Genomic DNA, 20,433 nt, shown 5'->3' with positions numbered 1-20,433 from the left:
GAGCCTAAGAAAAACAGTGGTGACCAATCACGATGTTGTGCAGACAGAAGAACTGGAAGAAAGAATAAACAAATCATACCAGTATCAAGTCATAGTGCAGCATATGTTACTAAAGGTAATAGGAATGGTTATTACATGAGATGATCTAGATGAAGGAAGGGTAGGCTGTCTTCCAGGAGCAAAGGTAGATACAAACCTGCTGCTGAGAAGTTCTGATGTGAGTTTGAAAGTAGCCACTGATTATTGTTCATTTTGGAACAAATAATGAAATAAAATTCTCCATTGACATAAAAATAGCTATACTTAGCTGAGAAATAGGTGAAGATTCAGCGTCTTTTTGATTAGAAGAAATAACATGGAATCACATTCTGAACATCTAGTCTGTTCTCCTCAATGCCAAGGCAGAATAAACTATAATTCTTTGTAAATACACTTGAGGGGAGGGAATTTCAGGAGAAGGAATAAAATTATTTTAGTTAAAGGGTGGTATCAGCACTGGGTGGATGTTACAACTCAGTCATGAATAACTCTACATTCTGATGTAGAGTTCAAACAGGGTAGTGTGAGCAGAATATCAAAATTCACTTTAGGATCAAGTTTGCTAAGCTTATAGAAGAGATACCTCTAGGAATTCTATTTTTTGAGCCTTGTCCTAAGCCCCATTTTCTGAATTTCCATGTATGTTGGGATATCTGAAGCTTAAAAGACACCAAAATCACTTTTTGCTATCATAGTGTGGTACTTCAGTTCTTCATAGCTTCTGATGTTTTCTCCGGGGGCTGTAAAGGGGTATTTGCTTTTTCTGTATAGGTACAGAACTTGATACGGGAACCCCAGTCTTCTCTCTCTTAAGGGCTGGAGACCGGCAATATTTAAAGGTGATGTGTAGCAGAAATGCTGGTGTTTCTAATGACTGACTTCTCTGAGTGTCTCACTGGTGCATACTGCTTGTGTTCAGAGCTGAAGCTTGCGGGGCGAAGAAGGAATATTTTCCCCCTTCATCAGATAAGAGGAAGCTTTAGGTTCCCCTGTAGTATCAAGGGTGGCCCACTTGTTAGGGTCACCTGAGGCATCCATAGCAGTCTGGGAGCCACAGTCTGATCTTGGTTAGGGCCTTATCCACAGACTACTAAGATCAATGAAGTTTTTCACATGGGACACTGTAAATGCATGTAACCAGCTTAAGCTGCTGGGGCTATGTGGGCTTCTCAGAAAACCAAGTTCAGCCTAGTAATTTTCTTAGAACATATTTGAACTTCTGCGCTGTCAGCTGGGAAAAATAGGTTCGTGTGAGTGCAAAGCATATGTTGTGTAATTAGACTGGTTAATTTCTCATTTCTACAGGATAGGACATTACCAAAGTATACTTTGTTGTCCATCTTGAAAATCTGCTGTGATGGATCACGTATCGAATCTGCTGCGGCGACCTGTGTTACTGATGTGGTTTTTAGCATTCTAATGGAAGCGAGCCTGCTGGGATTTAGTAGAAAATGGTGATACTGCTGTTAAAAAGTGCTGAGATTCATGAGCAGGCAAGCTTTTCATGGAGTGCCTTTAACTATTGTTTTATCAAAAATAAGACAACCGTTCAGGTTTTTCTGTGTTACTCTGGATTCAGTCAGGATTAACTCTGAAGTCATACTTGTGATTTACCTTAATAATGTTCAGTGAAGAATTTGGGCTAACATTTAATTATTTTTTTTTCCTGCTTCTTTCAGTAAAAACAAATGAAATAAAAGGGGAATTTGGAATATTAAAGTGGGTAGGAAATGCAATATAAGGAATTCCAGGAGAAGCACAATGGGTTTGATTCCCTCAGAAACAAAGGAGTAGGAATGAAGGAAGCAAAGAGGAACCACAGACACCAAATGTGTCTGTAGTTGCATTCCTGTATATTATCTATGATCAGTTTTGGAATACTGGTTGTCTGTGAAGGAGACATGAAAATAAATTTAACAGGGAGGTGACTATGAGAAGTAGGTGACTATGAGAAGTACTGATGTTTCCTTGTTTTTATTTTGCCATTCACACAACTCTCTCAATTGGTAGGTAAGACCGGCCCCAGGATTTTATCAATGAAGCCAACGCCCACAAAGCTTAATGAGATCCCAGCAAGCTTAACAGCTTTGAAATTCAGCTCTCTTTAAGACTATACTCTGCAGTTTCTCTTTTTTTTCCCCCCTGCTCTCAGTCATCTTCCCAATCAAAACCTGGCGACAGCTATACACATGTGACATCAGTGGTCATCTAGGAAATTGTCAGTGTTTGTTTTTACCATTTAAAAGAGTAGCCTTAGCTTTAGCATCATACTGTATACTAGGAGGATCTCTAAGTGTACTGCAAAATGCAGGATTCTGTGTTCTGTCTTCTTCCTATTGATTTTCCGCTCATGTATGTTATGAATTGCTTCACCACCTACTGACATGGACCTGCTTTTGGCAGAGAATGCATTTCCCAATGATGCATAGCAATACTATAGCACAGATAAGGTATTGTCCTTGATCTTCCTAACTGAAATTTCATGGGGAAATTAGGTCAACAGAATGTAATTACCTATACTGAAATCTCCTAAGGGCACTGGGTAGAGCTGTGCAAATGACTGATTGTTTTGATTTGCTTACAGAAGCACAAAAATCAGAGGCAAAAATCAGTCTGAATAGAACAAAATGATTTCTTGTTCAACCTGAATTGAAACATGTTGTTGGTTCTGAGCTGTTCTTCACAGCTCATTATGAGAATTAAAATAATATTGATTGTTTAATTTTTTTTAAACTAAAAATCAGTGTACAAACGCAACATTGCCATTAACTCCAACAGTTTGTGAAGAGGAAATTCCAGGCTGATCAGAGCAAGCTCTCCAGGTTCACTTCTCTTAGAACACAAAGTCCCTTTTGTACCACAGTGGGTTTCTTAGAGCGCTCTTCCGGGAGGTGACTAATGCAGCTTCAGTTACTTTTTATAAAGGAGCTGATCCTTGCCTATTTTTCTGCTCAGAGGGACAGCCTGACTTCCAGACTGGGAGCTGAACAGGGCTGTTGTAGCTGTTCTGTTCTTCACAAAGGAACTGAAGATTCACTAGGTTTCATCCTTTTAAAAATATCAAATAAAACTTTAGTTCTGGTTCCTTTTATAGAGGCATCATTAGGAAGTATTTTGACTATCAAAAGAAAACTTATTTTTTACTAATACACAGTTATTAAAAGCATGTATTCTAAAAGCGTTCTTGTGCCCAACACCAAGGTATGCAAGGTATGGCTAAATCCACACACCTGTATCTCCTCTACAGAGAGCCAGGTGCTCCGTTGGCTGGACAGACAATGCTTGGCTGTAGGCTGGGTCATAACAGGAGTTGGCACAAGGGACTATAAGACCTCCTGTTCTAAGCAGTCAATGGCAGCTGAATAGGGAATGCAGAATTATGATTATGGACTCAGGCATCTGAGCTTTCCCTTTCTTCTCTTTCTTACATGTTTAAGTTTGATATTTGGATCTGGTTCTTGGCCTTTTCTCCTCAAGTCCCCATATACAGAAGATGATCACAGCAGTTCTTACCTTTGATATTACTGGTTGATTAAATAAATCAGAAAGTGGACTGCATATGTTTTCCTATTGGAGTTGATGCTGATACAAAAGTTGGACTTGGCTCAGCATGTGCTCTGCTCTTGCATGTCATTTTTGAAATGTAACCCTGGCTGGGAGTATAAATAACATTTTAAAAAGCTCTGTAAAAATGAGTGTAAGAATGTGATACACTTCACATACTTAGTAGACTCTCTCCAGTGTTGTTAAGCTATTGCTATAGAAATTCATTGTGAGATTTTAAGGGAATTCTTGTATTCCACAAATATTCTTTCCAAATCTTGCAGAACCCAAAGATCTCATCAGATTTCCAGCGCCGTCTACTAAATATCCAAGAGAGACATTCTAAACTTATTCTTCTCTTTCTGCAGGCTGCTTTTCTGGAGATAATGACCACTTTTTGGCAATTCATCAGCGAAAGAGTGGGAAACCTGTGTTTATTTATCACCATGTGCAGAGTGTGGAGAAAAGTCTGGATACAGACAGTTATAAGAATTCCAAACAAAATTTCCATTCTTCTTCCCACACCAAAATAAGCAAGCTGCACCCTGCAATAATTGTTAAATCAACCTTCCCCAGACCTGCCTACGATCCTTCCCTCAATCTGTTAGCTATGACTGGTCAAGAATTGGAAGTGGAAAATCTTCCTATTCCTGCAACGAATGTGATTGTTGTGGTAAGTGCCTTTTTTTCTGAGTTCTGGAGTTGTTTTGTGAATAAATATGCCTGTAGATTAATATAGACAGATTGTAATGTTGGGTATCCAAAGTTCATATTCCACTGCCTGGCTGATCATCTAAATAACAACCACACATCTTGCAGCTCTTCACTTCAGTAGAACTTGCATTCATATAGCCTCACCATGATCAACAAGCAATCTGATGAACCAGTGTAGAATATAGTCTCTCTGTAGGTAAAGAACTTACCTTTGCCTCAAATGCCTTTAATCCTCTTGTCTTGATTGGTATTTGCACTGCTTTTGCTGGATGGATTTTAAACTTGTTCTGCATAGGGCACAAGAAAATGTACTTTAGGGAACAATTCAACAGAGGCAGGGAGATTTTAAAAGGCTGACGCAAAGGATTCATTCACTTCTATTTCTGCAGTGAATCCACCATTATGCTTACGTAGCTGTTTGAAAACAAGCCTGTTTCTTGCAAAGAATAAGAACTATGTTTCTGTTGGTGTAAGCCATATGTGCTCCTTCTGGGAGATATGGTCTGGAACCTTCCGCTTTCAGTTAACTATGTGTGTGATCTATCCCATTCTCAGAAAAGCGATGGCAGTGATCCCTCCTGCAATGGAGGGCATGTCAGTGGAATCGTATACTGATGCCACCCTGCTGCATCCTCACCCTTCATGCCAGTGAAGCAGCATACCGTCGGTAGAGCTGTCCTCTGTGGAGTGCACAGCACAGTCTGTATATGCTCTGCACAGACACTGCTCTGCCTCACCTGCATAGGTAGCCCTGCTTGATTATGGAGAAGAGCATTGGGCTCATCCTTCTCCTTCCTGGAGGGAAGAACAACCATTCATAATGGCTCACGCACTCATTATAGTGAACTAATAAAGATTAAACTGAAACAATGTGACTAATTACAATCAGCAGCTATTTGCCTAATTCTGTAAATTACTCTGTACAGAAGATGCTAGATTAAAAGAGAATGGCCTTTACAAACAAGGAAAGAAGATAGAGCACACAACACTAGGGCATGTTAGCACATGAAGTGTTTCAGAATCACATACGAGTTCCTCATAATGTTGGTACCTCTAGAGATCTGCTCTCACGAATGCACCAAATGCAATAAAGGCTAGTAATACAGAAAAGAATAATCAGAAAAAAAAGGGTAATAATTTTATTAGTCTAACATTAAAGTTTTAACAGTTAAAAAACACTATCAGAGAACTAGGCTTAAAAAGCTGTGCTCTGGACTTGTTGCATCCCACATGAACAAGACCTCCTAATTTGAGATTAGATGGCTAGCATAGTCAATGGACTAGATTCAGTTGTACGTAAGTGTCCATATCAGAGCATATAAGGTACTGACAGCCTTGCTTCACTGGGGACATGCCAGCTGTACACAGAGTCCCAATACTGAATGGTACTGATCAGGAGGAGGAGATGCCAAGCAAGCTGGATACATCTATGCCCCAAGCTAGCCTAAGCCACCAGGGCCAACTCCATAGTAAAGGTACCTGCTCTCTTTTTTCCATAGCAAGCATTATTTCACCTCCTGTGAAGGCGAAACCTTTCCATTAGTGCAAGGAACTCAGAATATGCATGGCCTTTCATTTTTTCATTAAATGATGCTGTTACCTATGGCCTGTTATTTTAGCAGAGCTTTGCACACTTTTGGAGACCCGCAGTGCTCAACTTGCAATGGAAGAATCCTGCAAAATATTCTGGGGCTACCCTGATTTTAGCTGACTGGCTCTGTGCCTGCATTAAAAGCTAAATGAGGCAAATTTTCAATTGGCAGTCACATAAAAAAAGATCTATTAAATCTACATTAAGTTCTCATTAAGTGACCTCGGCCTGAAACTTTGCTACTGCATTTCTCGGATGGAGCTGCTGCTCTGAAGCCTTCTGTTCTGGCTGAGAACCATATGTGCTTTAAGGGGGGGCATAACAGCATGAGCTAATCATGACATGAAAGCTGTTTGTTGCTTGGGTTCTTCAGCTATCTCTGGATGTGTTAAAGGGCAGTGTTTTCAGTGTTTTGGGTTTTTTTTTAATGTCATCCTTTCTGAAAAAGCCCTTGGGGAAGCATATGTTTTAAAGCCAAAGTACTGGGAGTCAGACATCTCACTGGACTAATCCCACAATAAGAAATTATGAAGGTGTCTTCCTCCAAAGGGCAGCTGTCCCACAGCAGGGTGTTTGCCATAATCCAAGCACAGCCTTGCTCCTTCCAGGTCTCTGCACTTCAACGTTTTGTTTCTCCCTCGAATTTCACGTTAAGTAGATGGTAATGTTAATGTCATTGCCAAGGGAGTCTGTTTTGTTTTGAATACACATATATCGCTCCCTCTTTGTTTTGAACAAGCACTTACTGCTTGTTGCTGCTTTTCGGTTTTTATCATATAGGGCAAGCGGCAACATTTGTTGTTTTGCCCTGGCTGACCCTTTTTGTTCCAGCCTTTAGCAATGTTGTTGGTTGCTCAACTTGAAAGGGCAATTGCTAGTGTTAATGCTTCCTGTAATCCAGTTACATGACTAGTGCACATTGTGATTTAGTATGAAAGCCAGCAACGGTGGCTATTTTTTAAAATAAATCAACGCTGTTGTGGCTCTGCAGAGGGGAGGAAACTGAATTCAATCTAATTTCAGTGACTTGAGCTCCATTTTCTTCATGATCGAGGTGGAAGGTAGGGTGAATGGACGCCTAATGTAGAACTATTACAAGGTTACATTTTGTGCTAAGGACTAGACCATCTGACAAGCAAAATGTTGCCAATGCACAGCAGAGTGCTATGAAGCCAAGAATTCTGCAGGTATTGTGTCAAAAAGTGATGTTTTGTGACTCTGTCAATAAACAATGCATGTTAAGAAGTAATTTTACTGAACCTGGGGAAATTGTAGTGCTTGTTTGCCTGAGGGAGGAAGAGGAGGGATTTATTTTCTGGGAGTGAGTTTTATATAGCTGAAGGCTTACCATCACGTTACCCAGTATTAAGTTCCTGTCTTTTTTTTGTGTGTGTGTGTTCAGTGCACATTGTTGAGGGAAGTGAGGACAATCCAGAGCTCTTAGAAGCATTTTGACTGTTCTATAAATGCCTTAATGCTTAACCATATGTTCTGTTTAGCTATCTCTCTAAGTGACGTGAGACCAACTCATCTGAAAATTGCTTCGTTAACATACGGAATTACATAATTTTTTTGTAATACTTGACAGTTTTATATTTGTATGGGTTTATCTTGGATCTCAGAAACTATACACTCATCAAACATATTGCAGTTAGTAGTGAAATGAACAAGTTCTCCAAATGTTTATTTATGTTTATTTCAAGTCTTTCCAATACTGAATGTGAGCACCACCAAGGTCAAGGCTTGGGTTTCTACATAGAAAGTAGAAATAGTCTGTGGATAACCACTTATTAAAAATTTTGCTGTCTAACACACTTGTTAAAAACCCCAAACATACATACCTACCTATATATAGTTAGGGCTGAACTTGAGAGAAAAGCAGAAGGACTTGTAAAGGTTGCAGCTCAGACTAGGTCTAAAGTATCACCTCATGCAGGTGCTAAAGCATTGTCCTTTGTAACCTGATATAGTTTGGTCTGTCCAAAGTCTTTCTCAGGCACACAAGTGTGTTGTACTGATATTGGACCAAGATCCTCAGATGCTTTTTTCACTTGTATCTTGTGAAGTGTTTCAGAAATGTAAAGGTAATAAACTTGCTCAATATATCGAGATTTTCCCTTTCACACCTCGCTACTACTATACATATTCTTATATAAATGTGAAAATCTGTCTCTATTTCTGTTGCTTAGAAAGGTCACAGCACTGTACAGTAGCCTAAAATTCAACGCATCTCCTCCTTTTTTTTTTGCTTTACATGAGTGTTATTGAACTGAGTCAATTTAATCAGAGTTTCTCTCAGCAAATGTCAATAGGACATAAGATTCACAGCCAGCCACACAGAGCTTCTCTTTGCCTTTTCCATGGCATTTTGTGTAAGGCTGAATGCCTCAGAGCTATAGCTCTGTCATACCATTACATCTATTTTGTCACCAATGTTTGAACCGTCTACCTTCAAGAACACTGAAGAGCACAAGGAAGAGCTTCAGGTGCTAGTGCTTTGAGAGAGGATTCAGTGGAAGATTAAAGCACAGGAATGTATGTATCTATAAGCAGATATCCACACGTGAACTAGGTATTCAAGCTTCAGTATAGGCAGCGGAAATCTAGCCTATTGGTAGTCTATTAAGCTACCTAGCACTTTTTTAAACAATTTCTGGATGATTAGAGGGTTAACACAGAACAGGGACCATATCCAATAGTCAGACTGGATGTGGTCATCCTGTTTCGGAGATTAGTACTGACACAGGCCATTTCCACATCAGTTTTCTCACTGCCAGAGAACAGTACCAGATGCATTTAATCTACCCATAGAACATAGCCTTGATGTCTACTTCAGGGTGAGCTGAGTATGTCCCCAAGCCCAAATGGCTGTAGTGACAAGATTTCTATTGATGGTAGTGGGTGCTTAAGCACCAACTGCACACTGACTACTTACGTATTTATATATATTCATACATGCACACAGACATGTACATTTGGTGCCATCTTAATCTGGAGCTGATCCCAGTTTAAACAACACATTTTATATTGAAATAATGTGGAAATCCTTTCCAAATCTAGGCGCAGTTCAAGTAGGTGGGCTGCTTCTGGGTGGCTTTGGGTAGCTGAAAACCACAAGACTGTGAAACCACAGCAGAACTGCTTTTACACTTATGTCAAATTCATCCCACAAGTACTGCTATATCCTCTTGTCTAACTTTGCTCATACTACATACTCAGAGAAGATGCATCTCTTGCTTGCTTACTGTCATGGCCTTACACATATAAGTTTATTCCTCCATCAGTTCCCCATTTCCTGATGCATCAGGTTTAATTACCACTATCAAGACCCAGAACTCATCTACCTGTTTTTTTCCCTATATTTTATTTCATTATTCCCACCGCTTTTTTTCTGCTGGAAATGTCTATTTTTCTAATTCTTTGTACTTTGTGTGAAGCCATGGCTTCCGCATGGAATGTCCTCTCTAAGTTCCTCTAGTAACACACAGGATGTCCTCCTTCATGTATCCACTCAAGACTTACTTTTGATGCAAGACTTGCTTTTTCCTTTTAAAGATCAGCCAAACAAAGGGTACCAGACTACAAAATATCCTTTCTTCTGAACATTGAAATGGCCTCTACTGACTGGCTTTGTTAGAGTGCCATAAGAAGTGTATGAGGAGAGCTTGATAAAAAGGTGGGGACATTCAATCCTTCCAATCATTTTCAGTCAAAAAAAAAAAATTTTCCCTATAGGTACGTTTTTGTGGAGACATTTAATATATTTTTCTTTTCATAAAAATGGAACAATGTCTGTGGAATTTGCTTTTTACTTTTCTTTAAATGGAAAATACATGTTTCTTCTCACTGGTATTTTGGTAATATAAGATGCCCTCTTTTTCAAGGCTAAGTCGGAGTTTTACTGAATGAGAGGAGTAGGATACAGAGAGCCCTCTGAGTCACAGCACCAAGCTGCGTGTGATCTTTCTGCGTACCAAAAGGTAAATGGCCTTCTGCGAATCCCAAGAAGAGAAGATGCTCTGATGTTTTTTCACTAATAACCTGTTCCAGCTTTCCCCAGCTGTCCACTCCACTGACTGACTGTTTTTCCATAATCTCTTACAACTCTTTTCCCTGATGTTGAATACCTTGCCTTGACATAGGATAAAGTCTCTTTCTTATTTCTGTTCTCTTTGTTAGGAACAATTCTGTCTTTCAAATACTGTGTCAGCTTCTGCTGGCACAGCATCCACCCAGTTAACTGGCCCAGTAAGGCCATGGTGAGCAATCTGTAAAGTTATATTTAAATGTTTCTGTCTCAGTCTGATAAAAAGGCAAAGAAGTCTGTGAGAAACCATGATAGCTGAGAGTGACCCATTAGACCAGAAATTTAGGAGACCACAGACCAAAAGTGATTCTTCATTTGGGAGGGAAAGGCGTGGAAAGGAATGGATAAGGCTGGGGATGTTCTTATGACAGTACAGGCAGGGTTTCTGAGGCAAGTAGTTTGTTGTTGCTCATGCACTGTCTGCTTTCCATCATGTGTTGCATGATACGTTATACTACAGTTAGTTTGGAAGTTATTAAAAATGGTAATTTTATCTTCCTATTACACCCTGTAAAGTAATGTCCTAATTTTCACTGGGATAGATGTAGATGTATGTATATGTAGTTCTATCTATAGCTAGATGTAGTTATACTATATTGTACTAATGGAAGTGACTAAGGAGCTGCTTCTTGAATACTGCATGAACCTGGTCTCAGCCTCGAGTCTGTCAGACTCCGACTCCAAAGGCCATTTACCTTTTGATGGGCAGAAAGACCGCACACAACTTGGTGCAGTGACTCAGAGGGCTCTCTGTATCCTACTCCTCTCATTCAGTAAAAGTACCCTAAGCTCACACCCTCTGTAGGCCTTGTAAAGAGGTGGTCAAAATACTTTGGAAAGTATATTAAGCTACAAAATGGGGTGAGAATAAGGCAAAAAATATGTTTTGAGTGAGGAGAACAAGTAGTCCATAAAGTGGCAGGTCAGCCAGTGCTGGGGCAAACAGCCAAGCTAACTGTCTATGAAACATAACAAAAAGTCAGATGTCACTTTTTGTCACTTAACATCTGTTACTGCCAGCCTAAGAGAGGGATTGGCACTGGGCCAGGCAGAGGAGGCATAAATAGAAAATCGTGTCTCTGCAGTGACTTCTCAAAGGAGCCTTCTGAGGAGTAAGATCTTGAAATCCAGTAAGGTATCAACTGTGTCCCTCTCCATTTCCAGGTCATGTGTTTGTCTGATGCCTGGAACAACAGAGGACAAGTGCCGTGCTGATAGACAGTGAAGTTTTAAGACCTTATTATAATTACAGTGCTGGATTGCTAACAACCTCTACGTGTTAGTCACACTTTACAACAGAGCACAGTATCAGTCAGTATCCTTAATGTGATTGTTGTAATCACTGTTGTGTCCCTTTACACTTTACATCATGACCCCAAACACCAGGTCTTCACAGTATTTGGCTTCTAGACTCAAGTCCACCTTCTAATAAGAGATTGATGCTCACCATTATCTTAGTCCTTTCTTAAGTAATTACACTAGGCATAACATACCTGCAGCAAGCCTTGCAAACAGACATAGTAGCCTGCAGCTCTGTCATTCTGGATTTTGTCTGCACAAAGGAATCTAGAGAATCTGCATTAGTTGGCCTCATTTGCTTTCTGCTTCCTTCTGTGCACTTCAGCAGGGATAATTGCATGCTGAACCATTATCATGGTATTGTGTTTGCTGTCAGTCTTTGTGGGAAACAGGAAAGATTGCATTAGGTTGTAACATGCACTAAAACCTCCTTAAGGCACTTTTTTGTCATCTGACTTGCAAAATGTTAAAAGAATGTTAGTGGGATATTCAGCAACCCAGTGCTTTAATTGATTATCTTACTGCTGGCAACTTTGGGGTTATTTTCTGTCACAGTCAGTGGGATGCTAAACTTGCACAAAAGCTAGTCATATCTTTCACAATTGCCCAGATCCTCTTTTGTCACAAAGTTTCCCTTTTCCTGCATTTTTTAGTGAAGGGGAGATGTTTCTTGAAGTCATTTAGTTTTCTTCATAAGTTGCACAGTTTAAATGAAAACTGGATTTCAGGAGCAGGCATGTTATATGTTTTTAAACTAAAGGCTAAAGTTTCATTGACAGTTAGCATTGTGCGGTTCATCTGTAAGAAGGTAAGTGTCAGCTGTTCCATACTTGTTCTTTCAGCTGTATGTTCCTATAACTGACCAGTCCCAGCTGTAAAGTAGATACTTGTGTGTAGCAGAAAGGAATCTGCCTATGTTTTTCCATTCTTCAGATTGCTGGGTTTTGTCCTCCAGGAAAATATTTATTAATTGATTTTTTTTTTTTTTTGGCAAAACAGAGATTTTCCATGAAATTGGATTGAATTCATCCACAGTTGCAGCCAAATCAAAGATCTTCACTTTTGCTTAAGCATTTTCAATATATCTCGGAGGTGCAGGGGAACTCAAATGTGAGAGAAAGGCTGCATACCCAAATGTGGGAGATCTGGCTCAAAGCCTTGCTCTGAAGGAGGTAGAGGAGAAAACTGAACCTGGGCCTTTCTCATTTCACATGATCTAGTCACTGAGCTAAGGGGTGCGGAGTATCACTTATCTCATACTCACAGATGAAATTATTTGTTTGAGCCAAAACGCACTGTTTCAGCCGACTGAAGATTCAGAGAAGTGTTGATCTTGGGCTGGTCCAGTACAAATTTCTTGTATGTGTTTTGATTTGGTCTCCGAAATAGGGAAAAACAAACAAACAAGCTCCCCTGCTGCCTCCTTATTACTTACATGGCCCCATTTATTCCTCTGATTGAAATAGGCTTCTGTGCCATTTCTGTGCCATGCTGTACTGAATTTCAGGAGAAAAGACCCAGAGATTTAGACAACAGTGGATTTTCCATCCCTGCTCTTTGTTTGGCTTCTTTATGACAGTGCTCAAACTGCACTTTGGGTGTTTCAGCATTCAGCTTTGGAGGTAGCCTTTGCACTCCTTACTGTTTGGAACTGCACTGACTCCATTACCCTGAACAGTACAGACAGGCTTGTGTTTAAGCAGGAGTTCAGGAGATTGCTATACCGCTATCAATATTCTGTTTTCCTTCTACAAATGAGCTGAAACCTGTTACTGCCTAAATTTGACTAAGGAAAGGGAAAAGTTTCCTGGCATGCAGAGTTTCAGGTGCCATCACTGGAATCACACATGCTTGATGTCCAAAATCATAAATGAACAAAATGGCCCTACTGGGGTCATGAGACCCACCAATAAACAAATCAGTGACTGCTTCCCACAATAAATCTATGCGTTGTGTTGATAATGTTCAGGAATAAAGACTGAAGAAGCACTTTTTCTCCTTTTTTTTTAAATTCTTTTAGCTCCCTCAGAGACCTATCTTTGTGAAAACCCAAGTCCCCTACAGTAATATTTAAAAGGCAGATAAAGGGCACTCAGATAAAAAGACAGCAAGACAGCATGTGTTTCCTTATCAGTCAATGTTTTGTTGGATCTGGCAGTTCAGCCTCTGGAATAATCCTTTTGGTTCTTCACTTCTGACATTATTAGGAAAAGTGACAGCTTCTATAAAGTTCCTCAATAGCTGGTTCATAATGTGTTCTTGTATGTAACCCCTTAAATATTAAGCCTTATAAAAATTGCTTTTGCAAAAGAAAAATAATATTTTTTCAATATCATTGCTACATTAATATATGATCTTTTAAAAACACAGTGACGTTTTGAATCAGACAAACATTATTAGGGAGCAGAAGATGATCTTTTGAATACAGTTTTTAAAATGCTTCATAGATCAAGTATTACTGCACTTCGGCATCTCTTTTGCAAAAAATAAATATTGAATTCTGAAATGAAATGCACAGGCTGGGAGGATATTGGAGTTTGAAAGTGATCGCATAGCTGTCAATTGAATTATGTTTTTTCAGTCACCTCAATATCGAAACGGTTCATGGAAAGGGGAATAACCCAGGGAGGTGAGCAGAGAGGTACAAAGTCTTTGTCTGTCTTTGTTGTTGTTGCTAAAAGCATTTAAGTAATGTTTTGCTGTCCTTCCTTTGAAGGTCAGTCATGACTGACAATTTGTAATGGAGCTAATTCTTATTTGGCTCTGCACCACAATAAACTGGTGGAAAATGCTTTCAGTGGATACAGTGCTTTGAATCGAGTATATGGTAGAAGCATCATGAAAAGTCTTGGGGGTATATATCAAGACTGCTAGTATAATAGCGTTGAATAGTTTAGGAAAGTGGTTGACTGCATATGTGATATCTATGTTTATTTAAACATGAATTGGAACAGATTTACATTTCAGCCTTTATTAGCTGTTGGAGAATAATAGTGGAATGTCTGCTTTGTACAGATTTGGCTGAGGATACGCATTCTCTTTGGGAATGGTCATTGTGTAATAAACTGTAGCATAGAAATCAATGACAATATAAATCAAGATTTTTACATTTACAATATGCTAAAGTAAATTTTGCTTGATTTACACAATGTCATTGATTGAATTTAATTTCATTTTTTTGCCAGTTTTCCTGGTGGTGTTTTTAGAATAAGAGGTTATCTTTTTGCTGGTACTAATTGTACTAGTAATCTTGTTTTATTTTTGAAAACACACTGAAAGAAACAAGGATCACTTCTGTTACAGTCCTGTGGCGTTCTGGCAACACTTACACAGCTTTCTGCACTGTTTAGCCAAATTGTTGCTGATATGCTTTCTTTGTGCAACACATAATGTATTTTCCAATTAAGAACACAGCTCTGGAGGCTAACCTTTACAAATAGATATGATATTTCAATTTCATGTAATAAAAATTATTTCATGTTATAACAGTTTAATTTCAGGTACTGTACCATGTAGTTCTATAGCAGTGCAGTCTTCTGAGCTGACAGGTCATTAAAACACAAATGTTTTGGGTTAGTGGAAAAATGACCTGAAATACTGCACTCTTAGAGCCTTTGCATTCTTTAGGCAAAGTAAAGCTAAAACAGTATAGAAATTATATTCCTTGTCTTAAGGTGATGATGAAAAAGAAGCATGAAGCAGACGTTGTCTCCAAAACCTCTCTCTCAGGCTTTCTCTGGAATGGTGCTACAGGATGCTGTGGCTCTGCCTAATTAGCCACAGTAAAAGTGTATACAGGCAATAGAAAATAACTTGAAAATTAAAAATACAAGCTCCCTTTCTTGCACTCTTTTCTGTTTAAACTATAGCTACACTAGTTAAAGACCTCTCCCCTTTGTCCATTGCCTACTATGACATAAACTTAGTTTTAAGGGTTTCTAGATTGACCCTGGTAGAAATACTCTGTTAAAGGATGGCTGTGGTGGGAGGAGGGAAGGTGATTATTGGCTGTAGGAACACCTCTCTGGCATGCTGTATACATACTTTTGTGGTTGCAGCAAGAGACTATTGACTGGAGTTGGGAGAACAAGGAAACACAAACTGCAAATTTAAAAGACCACCCAGATCATGAAATAACAAGAAAGCCATTGAATGTTGATCAAGAAAATTATTTAAAAAACCCAACAACAGCTGACCCCTCTAGAAATAGGTAATAGGACAATAATTAAATAGATAGATAATTTGAAATCCATACACTCAATCAAAAATTTGATTGTAGCTTTAATTTTTAAATATGCTTCCTAAGAATCTGCCTGAAAATGGATATAACCTTTAATGAAATAACTGTAATGTGAGGCTTTCGGTAATGAATGAATTAGAAAATCATATGGATGCATTAAGTAGAATAATAAATGTACCATACACAAAAGTAGGACATCCATAAATCATTTATGATGTCCCTTCTCATCAGTTCTTGGCTCTTTGAGTCTTAATTGAAAGCCAGGATAGCTGGATATTAGAAAAACTAGATTTGTTAGTCAGATAGCAGACAACTTTCATTAAAGCATTAATTAATTTCAGAAGGCTGAGGGCCTGATACATTAAAAATACTTGCAGAGCAGTGCTACTTTAGTCATGTTTTTTTCTATTTTAATTACTGTCTTCCTCTGGTCAATGAAAGTTATTGGTGTTCTACTTTAACTTGCTCAGTAAGCATGATGGGATACTATTGTGTTTATAGAATTGTTTTGTCTTGCCCAAACAATTCCAAATGCTTCAAATGGCTGCATGGTACAGTTACAAAAGTCAGATGGCTATTCTTACAGTAACTGTGAGCGAGCTTTTTTCATCTTTCAAAGGCAGAAATTTAGAGGACCTGTGTTAGGCAGTTCATTCTATGCACAGTCCTTCATGCCAGTAGAGACAAGGGAACACTGCAGAAAATACCTTTTTTTTCCTTTTTTCTTTTCACTTTTCTTGTATTTAAACATACTAATTTAAACTCTCTTTTTATCACCTTTAATAGTTTCCTTTCTGGAATCTAATCTCATTAAGAAGATGGCTAAAATAAAAATTTTGCATCATTCTTATAAAATGAGAGCACAACATACATGCTGAAATTAATGTGAGACTTAAGCTGCAAGCTTACTCTGCCAAAGAGGTACATGTCTATGCTAAAATGATCAGGGTTGTTTTAATAAAATGCTTCAGGAAAATTTTTAATAAATAACTGGATTAAACAATATTGGTTCTAAAAATATAGAAGATTCAGTCTGACAATAATATTATTCAGTATGAATAGCACATCTTTGTGGTGGTGATAAATATGCTAAGAAAAAGTAGAGATAGGCAGCTTATTTTCAAGGATCGTATTTATTTCTGTTCAGGTGTTGAGTAGGATGTTTTTATAATTAATTCTCCATTATTCAAAGTGAGGGACTAAGGGATGTTGTAGATAATGAAAAAAACCCTGATAATGTAATGTAACAATGTAATGATATAACATAGTAAGATCATGATGTAGATGTACTGGGCACAGAGTTAGCTCACATCTATCAGGGCTTGCTAGCCAAGGCCTAGCATCAATGCACAGAGCTGGCCATCTCTAACCAAAAAGTCCCTTGGAGTCCCAGTGCCAGAGAATGTGTTGCAGAACATGAGCATCAATATCAGCACTGAGTTACGGAATCCTCCCAACTCTGAGCTACCACTGCTTAAGGGCAGCTTTGGTGTCTCCACATGCATGTGCCATTAAACTGAAATCCAAGGGCAACTGAGTACTGACTATTACTAGGCCAGGGAATGTGTTTCTAGGCCAGACTCAGATGTTCCCAACTGTCCTACCCACAGTCAAACCCTTTCTCTCATTCTCATGTAATTGATCTTTCTTCTGTAATGTTACCGGTTTGTTTGGCTGGCCAGCCAGGTGCGTTCAATGGTTGGCAATGCTTTCTCTTGGCCCACATCAAATTCACTTTTGCTTTCTACCATTATCTTTCAGTGGACTGTAAAACTGGCTTGGCTTACATCTGTAGGTTTTCCTAGGGGCTAGCCAAAATTTCCTTGCATGCCCTGTTTGACTCATGGGCTGCCAGTTGACCAGTCCTCATCTGTTATGAGCACAGCCCTATAAATTCTTTTCATTAAAGGTAAGATACTTCAAACGAAGAATCTAGTGCTTTTGGCATGCTGCATATTCATCTTTTTTTGATCAATCACTGAAGAAATTAAATACTTCAGAAATACATATCTGCTGCTTGAAAGGACTGTTCAATCACTGTAGCCTCACTAATGTCTTGTGTGTTGCCAGTCCCAGTGATCCCAGCCTTTGCCAAACACAGTTGTATAAGTTTGGCAAAGGCTGCTAGCTTTTCTGTGTCTTAATGTTGTTATAACCCTCTCCATCCATTGCTCTCTGCTATTGATCTTTGTTGGCCATGTTAACTACTATCGTAGTTTCTTCAGTTGTAATAGAAAGGCATTGACTATAATCTTTGACTCCAATACATATTAATTTATTTTCTTGGCTTGTCTACTTTAACATACAAGCTACATCTTTGCTTTCTTAAATCTTATTCTGCCTGGAGGCTGACTGACTGCCTTTATCTTTGGCTTTCTTTTTCTTTCCCTTGTCTCTAATTGTGGACTTCTTTCAAAATTACTTTGAGGCTGATGCAATACAAAAATACCTTCACTTTGATATCAGATCAGCTGCCAACTAGCTCTCTAACAGCTTATTAGTTATGGAGTGGATCACTCATTCCTTGTAGCAATTGAGCTGTACAGGAGGCTGATCAAGAACCACTGAAATGAAGTCTTCTGAATCAAAAACTCAAGGCAGAGGTATCCTGAAAACAAAGTTCCTTTTGAAGAATTTTGAGGTAAATTTTTGAGGTAAAAAAAATTTAACTGGGATAAAATGGAACTATTTAGACCCTCTAATTGGGAGGTAACGAGGAAATGAGAGTCACACATCACAAAATGATCAAGATCCCAGAGCTCAAGGCATAGAGCTACAATGGACGCTCAGATTCCAGCACCTCCTTTGCCGCATCCTGGTATGAGCCAAGAGTCACAAGGAGGAAATTAGTTGAATCATCCAAGTCAAGTTATTTGGTGTCTTTGTTTACATTTTAGGATAGACCTGAGACAGGCTCATGCAGGGGGGTGTTATCAGTGCACTTGAGATTGGTCTTGCCTTCGATATATGGGAGTTCCAGAAGGCCAAGTCTCTTTTAGACACTGAAATGCTTTGCTGTCCTTTCCAGATCAATTTTTATTTTATTATTCGGACTGAGTGGAATCTGTGGTGGTGGCGGAAAAAGATTCATCTGGAAGTCTAGTCATTCAATTAATCATGTGGCATACGGAGGACAAAGCAATAATTCTTTATTCTGAAGCATATACATACCAGGAACTTGAACTGAGGTCTCCCATAGCCACTATAAAGCTCTAACCACAGATCTGTTGCTTATTCTGAAGTAAATCGATCTTCTTCAGGTCTTCAGCAGGTTGGCCCGTAGTGAGATTATCAGCAATATATTATTTCTCAGCAGTATAAGACTCACAATTTTGAGAAGAAATTCTGGGGATGGGAGCTGGAGAAAGAAGCTATTCTTAGCTGTTCTTCTGCTAACAGCCTGTACAAAATCAGGAGGCAGTGTATCGGCACGAGTCTCAACACAGATTATCCTGGTAAGGTTATATTGAGTTCCTCATACAACCTAGATAGCAGGGAGTTTCTACATCCTTGCTAGAGAAAAAAGTTGAAAGAAACACTATAAAGTAAAAAATGCAGACAAGTATTTCTGTACAAGGAGATAAGACCACATGCAGTCCATGTGCTTTATCTGATGAAGTGGGAAGGCAGAAGTTGGTTTTCAGAGGCAATACCAGAAAGGTTACAGAAACAGAAAGGAATGAATAAAACTTTAGTGTGGTGAATCTAGCACACTCCATTATTCTTTGTTTGGAAAGATCACTTATTATCTGTGGAAGCCTTTTAAAAATTCTCCATGATAACGCAAGTCCTGCCTGACTAACCTAGTGGCCTTCTATGATGGAGTGACTACATCAGCAGACACGGGAAGGGCTACAGATGTCATCTATCTGGACCTCTGTAAGGCCTTTGACATGGTCCCCCACAACATCCTTCTCTCTAAACTGGAGAGGTATGGATTTGATGGGTGGACTGTCCGGTGGGTGAGGAATTGGTTGGATGGTCACATCCAGAGGGTAGTGGTCAACGGCTCAATGTCCAGATGGAGATCGGTGACAAGTGGCGTCCCGCAGGGGTCCCTGTTGGGACCGGTACTGTTTAATATCTTCATCAATGACATAGACAGTGGGATCGAGTGCAGCCTCAGCAAGTTTGCAGATGACGCCAAGCTGAGTGGTGCGGTTGACATGCCAGAGGGACGGGATGCCATCCAGAGGGACCTGGACAAGCTCGAGAAGTGGGCCCGTGTGAACCTCATGACGTTTAACAAGGCCAAGTGCAGGGTCCTGCACCTGGGTGGGGGCAACCCCCAGTATCCACACAGGCTGGTGGATGAAGGGATTGAGAGCAGCCCTGCTGAGAAGGACTTGGGGGTACTGGTGGATGAAAAGCTGGACACGAGCCAGCAATGGACGCTCACAGCCCGGAAGGCCAATCGTATCCTGGGCTGCACCAAAAGAAGCGTGGCCAGCAGGTCGAGGGAGGTGATTCTGCTCCTCTGCTCTGCTCTGGTGAGATCCCACCTGGAGTACTGTGTCCAGCTCTGGAGCCCTCAGCATAAGAAAGACACGGACCTGTTGGAGCAGGTCCAGAAGAGGGCCACAAAAATGATGAGGGGGCTGGAACACCTCTCCTGTGAAGAAAGGCTGAGAGAGCTGGGGTTGTTCAGCCTGGAGAAGAGAAGGCTTTGGGGAGACCTTATTGCAGCCTATCAGTACTCAAAGGGGGCTTATAAAAAAGATGGCAGCAAACTTTTTAGCAGGGCCTGTTGCGACAGGACAAGGGGGAATGGCTTTAAACTAAAGGGGGGTAGATTTAGACTAGATATAAGGAAGAAATGTTTTATGCTGAGGGTGGTGAAACACTGGCACAGGTTGCCCAGAGAGGTGGTGGATGCCCCATGCCTGGAAACATTCAAGACCAGGTTGGATGGGGCTCTGA

At 39.7% G+C, this 20,433-nt stretch overlaps 1 protein-coding gene across 2 annotated transcripts in view; it reads left to right on the top strand.

Annotated features, from left to right (window-relative positions):
* The window catches only part of PTPRR (protein tyrosine phosphatase receptor type R), a 154,827-nt gene that overhangs the window by 9,865 nt on the left and 124,529 nt on the right, over positions 1 to 20,433 (top strand). Inside the window, exon 2 of one of the 2 annotated variants that reach the window (XM_076332911.1) lies at positions 3,951 to 4,255. In XM_076332911.1, the coding sequence (XP_076189026.1) occupies positions 4,193 to 4,255 (63 nt within the window). In that variant the 5' untranslated portion in view covers positions 3,951 to 4,192. Of the gene's footprint in view, positions 1 to 3,950; positions 4,256 to 6,945; positions 7,075 to 20,433 lie in introns of those variants that run through there. The other variant, XM_076332902.1, reaches the window with a different exon arrangement.

The sequence above is a fragment of the Aptenodytes patagonicus genome, chromosome 1 (assembly GCF_965638725.1).
Source record: "Aptenodytes patagonicus chromosome 1, bAptPat1.pri.cur, whole genome shotgun sequence".
Classification (NCBI taxonomy): Eukaryota; Metazoa; Chordata; class Aves; order Sphenisciformes; family Spheniscidae; genus Aptenodytes; species Aptenodytes patagonicus.
The sequence above is the reverse complement of the archived record's forward strand: the minus strand, read 5'-3'. Positions and strand labels throughout refer to the sequence as shown.